Raw genomic sequence first — 6,859 nt, 5'->3', positions numbered from 1 at the left:
TAAGCAACAGAAGACCAACATTTTTAGCATGATCAGGAGGGGGGTTGAGAGGACAGAGAAGATTCCAACTGGCTGAGTGAATTATGATTTTTCAGACAAGGAACACAGAAACAGTTTAGTGGGCAAGATAGTAAGAGTTCAGATTTGAAGGTTTTGAGTTTCTAGTGCCCACAAGGCATCTGGACAGAGATCTCTTAACAGGCAAGCTGGTTTAGAGCAGTACTATGTTCAACTCATAGAGCCTTTAGGCTAACTAGGAAAGTTGCTCCTTTGAAGCAAAGGGCAGGAGTGATTCAATATTGAGCACCTATGTGCAAGAACTGTTCTAGGCACTCAGGATTTCATTTATAAACTGTACAATGATATTTGAGACTGTCAAGAGAATTTAAATATTTTATTATATAAAGTTATACCCAAAATTGTGCTTCATTTTTTCACTATATACTTTAACTCGAGGACATTTGTAAAAGCAGTACACTTCAGAAATCCTGGAAGAAATTCCACTAGCTACAGGCTATTTAAATACTGCTTACAGAAAGTATTAAAAAAAAAAAAACAGGGGAGTACAAATGAACTTATTTACAAAACGGGAGTAGAGTAACAGATGTAGAAAACAAACTTATGGTCACCAGGGGATAAGGGCGGGGGGGGGATAAATTGGGAGATTGGGACTGACATGTACATACTACTATACATAAAACAGATAACTAATAAGAACCTGCTGTATAGCACAGGGAACTCTACTCAATACTCTGTAATGGCCTATATGGGAAAAGAATCTTAAAAAAAAAAGGAGTGCATGTGTGTAACTGATTCACTTTGCTGTACACCCGAAACTAACACAACATTATAAATCAACTATACTCCAATAAAAATTTTTTAAAAAAAGTATTAAAGGAAAGCCAGCACTATGAACAGCATATACTTAAATCAAAGAGATGAATGCTTAACAGAGTAACATTTTTTATTCACTGATATACTAAAGGTCCTTTTCAAGATGTTTCTCTTGTATACTTCATTTGTTTTATTAGCAAGCAAAGCCCTGAAAGGGATGGCTTCATCTAGTCCTCAGACTCGGATCCATCTTCATCTTGACTAATCTGGAAGTAACGAAGTTCATAAGTCTCCTTGTCAGATGCAACCACACGAAGCCAATCACGAAGATTGTTCTTTTTAAGGTATTTCTTGGTAAGGTATTTCAAATACCTTTAAAATAAAAACATGAATTTCATAAAATACCTACTATGTAAAGGCTTATTATATAAGATATGCACTGTCATATTCATCTTCTGTGTTCCCAGTTCCCTCCAAAATATTTCCTTTCATTTGTATTAAGCATTGAGCAAGGTTGCTAGGGATATAAATAAGGCAGCATCTCACCCCAATTAAAATCAGTTTATGCCCTATCAAAACCCTTATTTCTCCCCTCCCCAAATAAACTTTATGCTTGAGAGCAGTAATAGTAGTTTCCTCTTAGTCGTACTGCCACATTAGATTTTTTTAATTAAACAATATATGATCTCATTCTTCAAATGTTATGTACTAAAATGTCAACATTCTCTTCCCCACTATCAACCTCCCTAACCTTAATCCCACCTTGGATAAACAAGAGGCAACCTGTCAACAGCGCTGAATCCAATTCACAAGTTTAAGTTTATCCAGTTTTGCAACTAGCATATGGCTCAGTCCTTATAAAAAAGCTTACAGCACGGCCTAATTTCATCATTCCAGCCATTCTCACCATCTACATTTTACAGCAATCCTGAACTCCCAAGCATTCCTCTCAAGCCTCCCTGCCCTTTATTAATGTTGCTCCCTGTTAGGAATACTTCATTCCACTGGCAATGCTAAGCTTATTCTCAGGTTCTCTGCAAATTCTTGCTGTACCAATCTCTACCTTCAATGTAACAGTTACAATACTGCATTTATAACAATTATCTGCATGTCTTTAAGATCCTTGAGGACAGATACTTCATCTCCAAATACCTAGTGATTAATTCATGACCACAGCTAACATGCACTCCTACCACAAGACTCCTAAGTTTTCGGTTTCCACCATCAATCTTCCTCAGCCACAATGATCAATTCCTTAATTTGCATGGCTCACTACTGCATTTCATTTAGATGAAGCTTTCCCTGACCACTTTATACATCAACCTTCTTTATGCACTTACACAGCACTTATCAACTACTTAATATTGCATTTCATTATCTCTCTTCTCCACTAGAATTTAAGTTCCTTGGTAGTGGGTACTTAGTCTGCTTGGTTCACTCCTAGGCTACTCAGTCCTGCAACAGTGCTGCCATGTATTATGTACTATTTGTCAAGTAAATTGAATGAACGAAAACTGGCTGCAAGATTAACGTTAAAGACTTTACCTTTGATTGGCTGCTTCTACTAGACAACCAAGACTAAGAAAGTCGGGACACTACTCCCAAGTTACACAACAGACATGTTTCTTCAAACATATTCTAATATTAAAGCACCCAGCATTGTTTAAAAAAAAAAAAAAAACCATGGAAAACAAATACCAACCTTTTAGAGAACTGTTTCTCAGAAACAACTGTGATTTTATTCTTGAAGCGTTCAATGTGAACGACATTCCCAAGATTTCCAGTTTTTCCATTCACTTTAACCTTCTCCCGTAGAAACTGTTCCTATTTTAAAACAGAAAAAATGCCACACTAGGGAAGAAAACCCTAGATATTCACTAGGGAAGGTACCCTAGGAACAGAGCTTAGGTTAAAATCAAATATTACATACTCAATTCATTTTTAAGAACTCTACTACAATGATAAAAAACAAGCTGAGTAGAGTGATACTTACAAAATTTCCAGAATCAAAAATTCCATCTTCTACTGGATGAGTAAGGTCCAAATTAAACTTCCAGGTTGACTTCTTAGGCTTCCTGTCTTTCTTCTACAGAAAGTTAATATAATTATGGCTCTCTACAAGAATTTATTCACTTTATATACAAAATCAAAGATCTGTATCAGTGCAGTATTGTACAATGAGGCTATACACATGAAATGGTGCGAAATTCTAAAAAAATTGCTTAATACTGATCAGATATACCCTATTTTTTAACCAGGCTATGTGTAGGGGAGTACACTCATTAACTTGGTTAAAATCAAGTTTCATGAAATCCGATGGAAATTTCTCCTGTTCACCACATAAGCACCTCACAAGTGCAAAACTCAAGAAAGCGCAAAGTATATGCTGAGCTACTATTAGTTTCCTTCATCAGAAGATTCCAAAGAATCCTATTTTGCAAATGGAAAAGATTAAGAGAATCAATCTACTTTCTACTACAAGTTAAAACTAAAAAATACCCACCTAGCTTGGTGTGAACAGCTAACCAGGCCCATTTTGTTCAAGTTACCAAGACTTAAGTTTTGTGGGCTTTTATTATTGATATTTTCCAGACCACAGATGTTCAATTTTAAATTACCGGGCACTACTTTATTACTGCCATCCCCACTGCAGATGGGGAAACAGGTAGTACCACCTAGTCCAAGCTCAGCTGCATGCCAGAATAGGATATTCCGCCCACTAATGTGTAGGGAATTCAATCCTTAATGCTGTTATGGGTGAGGAAAAGGGAGGGCAGAGATACCTTTAATCTGGTAATTTTTTTTTAAACATGCATTAAGTTTTCCATACCCCAAACTTTTAGGCCAATACCGCGGAATAAGGCTACAAGTAAAATCCAACCAAATGGGATACCAAGCACTAATGCCAGTTTGCTTTCTTAGGCAGTGAAATACTCTGTGCCAAAAAAATTCATCCAGAACTTGGAACTGGTAAAAGAGAAGACTAGGAACTGGCCTTGACTGGGCAATTTATACCTCTGTTGGGGCATCAGTTAACTTCGGAAAGGCAAATAATTTCTCTGGGGGGAGAGATAAGCCCAGAGGGTTTTGGACATTATCTAGTTTCGTATTTAACCCAGCAATTTTACCCTAATATCAAATGTTCTTTGGACCGGCTTTAAGGTATTACTGGTTCCCTTATTAATAAATAAAGTCTTTGAAGCATGTTCCTTTTCTATTTGCTTAAGAGTCGTGGCTTTCACCTTTTAAAAAAAACTCGTTATGAGATAATGAAGAAACTTCTTCCCCAACTTAGTTTTAAAGTTCTCTGAAACTTCTGCAACCGCGGCTATCCCGGGAGTTGAGTGCCTCGGGTCTCCCTCTGCCCTGGCAAGGCCATTCGACCGGGCCTGCCCGATTACCCACATTTGCTTCCTAGCGCAAATAAACAGGTTATCATCGGCGTTACCAGGCACGAGGGAGAAAAGAAATGGCCCAAATGCTGTCCCACTAGCCCCGTTCACCGTCGTGCCTCCTCCTTCCCTGCGCTCCCTCGACCGCCCATCCTAACCCAATTCTGGGCCCAGCTCGAACTCCTCCAGACCACATGGCAGTTGCCAGGAGTCAGAAACTTATAATTTTAACATCCTGGTTGTGTTCCTGACCCAAGTCTCCATTTTTACCCTTCCTCGACCTAGAGTTTGACGCTCCCAGCTCGCCAGCTGCAAAAATCATCTACATCGGAGTAATATACTACCGGCGAGACCACCGTCACTCACCAGCGCCATCTTGCACGCCGACCGCGCGATCCGAGAGAAAGCGGAGACCGGCGGCACATATTTATACCAGAGCGTGCTGCGTCACGCGCCGAGAACGTAAGATCGCCGCCTCCCGGAAGAGAACTTGGGAGGAGCGCGGAGGCCAGTAACCCAGGAAACCGGGGGCGTAGGCTGGAGGGCAGTAGGCAGTCACTTTTCCTGAGAGCGCCCACCAGCGACGTTAGCTGAGACCATTCACGATTTTACGCTGGTGACGACAAACGCTGGTTGACCACAGTGGTCTCTGCGGTTGCTTGCTGGGAGGCCGCTCCAGATGCACACACCCGAGGGATACAGGAAACATTTTTCACTAATCGCCTGGATCTTTTTTCCAATCAGGGCAAGGCAATGTCTCAGGTTCCTCTGGGATCTCCTGTCTTATATTGCAATTATAATCTTCCAGCAAAAAAAAATATTTCTGTATATATGTTTTTAAGTCTTGTTTTCTAAATGACTGTTGAGGGAAATCAGTGTTTCAGGGAGCCAAAACAAACTTGGTTCTTGAGGGGAATAAAAACCCCAAAACCCAAAAATCAACCCAAAAAAACCTTTTAGAGAAGAATACATAGTGCTCACTTGTTCACACATTGTGTGTAATTTATTCTATTTTATAGGTTTTAGAGTTAATCCTAGGACTCCTGACTTTCATCCAAAATGCCTCGCAGTTAATATTCAAGGAATATTTGCTGAGACCTAACTAGTAAAATGTAAAAGACACACCAGGATGGATGTGCGGTGGTGATAGTCATGATGACAAAAGGAAAAAAGAAGTCGTTTTTGAGCTTTGAAGGACTGTAAGTTGACTGCGTTTCAGAAAAGTGGCATGCCTCTCAGCGTTTTGCAGTATTTTTTTATTGAGGTTAAACTGTCATGCGGGGGACCAGGCGTAGCAGGTGGGGTGGACTTTTGTTGTTAATTTGGAGGGTGACCCTAGAAAGCGACAGCTGTGTATTTCCTTTATGACGGTGATTAGTAATAGTGAGAACTATACTTTAATGAAGCATACAATGTGTAGGTTCTAAAAAGAGGTGTTGAATTCCTAGAAGAAATCCGTTTCAAGAATTTTTGCTTGTTTGCCTTAAGAACCACCATGATTTCATTTGTTTTCCAAACATTAAGGGGAAAGAAGAGCCATTGGCATTTTCTCCTTGAGGGCTGCCCAGGCTGAAAAGCAGAAATGATCCTTGTACTATTGGATGTTTTGAAAATAAGTCATTAATTGAGGCACTTATTACTTTGTTGCTTGTTTTTGGCAGCCTTCCATGTCATGACAAAAAATCCTTAGGAACTATTAAGCCATTTGTACGAAGTGGGTATTAAAAACAACATGTGTTTCAAAATAACTAGTAATCCCAAAATTACTAAATAGAAACTATAACCGAAAAAAAACCCTCTTAATTAGGAAAAAAAAACCTAAAAAATATATTAACCAGAAATGTGCAGATAGTAAGGTTAAACATTGTAAATAACCAAATTTTACACACACAGATTCTCTCTCCCTGTCTCTCTTTTTCTCTCTCTCTCTCCATATATATATATGTATGTATATATATATACAATGCCTGTCAACACCCCATAGGTATTTTTTATTTTGACAATAGATTCTAAAACATATGAAATAATAGGTGTCTAAAAAGAGCCAAGACAATTTAGAACAATGAAGGAAAGTTGTCTTTTCTGCTGTTCAAATATAAGATTCTATAATATATGATAGATACGTTTCTGATATATTATAAACTTCAGTCATTGGATCTATATGATAATGGAGCCTGAATAGAGCAGTAAAATAAAATATAGAAGGATATGGCAGATCAAATTCACAGGGAAACCCTCCCATATGTAGCCACCTTAAAAAACTGGCTAAAATATAGTTTTATCAATAATTTCTAATGTATGGTTAAGTTGGTGGAAAAGTAAAAGAATTTTTTTGGAGACAGAAATGACCAGTCCTCATGCTCATACAAGTTTAGGGCTAGAATTAGGTCTGCTCAAATAGCGTGAGAAAGCTCCAGCCTAAAAATGTAGTTTAAAAGTATGCTTGGGGCTTCCCTGGTGGCTCAGTGGTTAAGAATCTGCCTGCCAATGCAGGGCACACGGGTTCGAGCCCTGGTCTGGGAAGATCCCACATGCCGCGGAGCGACTAGGCCCGTGAGCCACAACTACTGAGCCTGCGCGTCTGGAGCCTGTGCTCCGCAACGGGAGAGGCCGCGACAGTGAGAGGCCCGCGC

The 6,859-nt window shown here is 39.2% G+C and overlaps 1 protein-coding gene across 1 annotated transcript; it reads right to left on the bottom strand.

Annotated features, from left to right (window-relative positions):
* Window positions 1-946: 946 nt before the first annotated feature.
* Window positions 947-4,657, bottom strand: RPL22L1 (ribosomal protein L22 like 1). Its single transcript, XM_082394284.1, has 4 exons — window positions 4,593-4,657; window positions 2,828-2,920; window positions 2,537-2,658; window positions 947-1,206 (listed from the first exon to the last, which is right to left on the bottom strand). Exons 1-4 carry the CDS (start codon window positions 4,599-4,601, stop codon window positions 1,062-1,064), a joined length of 369 nt encoding a protein of 122 aa, XP_082250410.1. The 5' UTR covers window positions 4,602-4,657; the 3' UTR covers window positions 947-1,061.
* Window positions 4,658-6,859: the final 2,202 nt, after the last annotated feature.

Source organism: Balaenoptera borealis, assembly GCF_965194805.1.
Source record: "Balaenoptera borealis genome assembly, chromosome: 5".
Classification (NCBI taxonomy): domain Eukaryota; kingdom Metazoa; phylum Chordata; class Mammalia; order Artiodactyla; family Balaenopteridae; genus Balaenoptera; species Balaenoptera borealis.
This window is presented reverse-complemented; position numbering and strand designations above follow the sequence as displayed.

Coding starts and splice junctions, on each gene's coding strand:
- RPL22L1 (XM_082394284.1), bottom strand. Junction 2,659..2,827: donor TTTTTGATTCTGGAAATTTT/GTAAGTATCACT, acceptor GTTTTAAAATAG/GAACAGTTTCTACGGGAGAA. Junction 1,207..2,536: donor GAGAAACAGTTCTCTAAAAG/GTTGGTATTTGT, acceptor TTTATTTTAAAG/GTATTTGAAATACCTTACCA.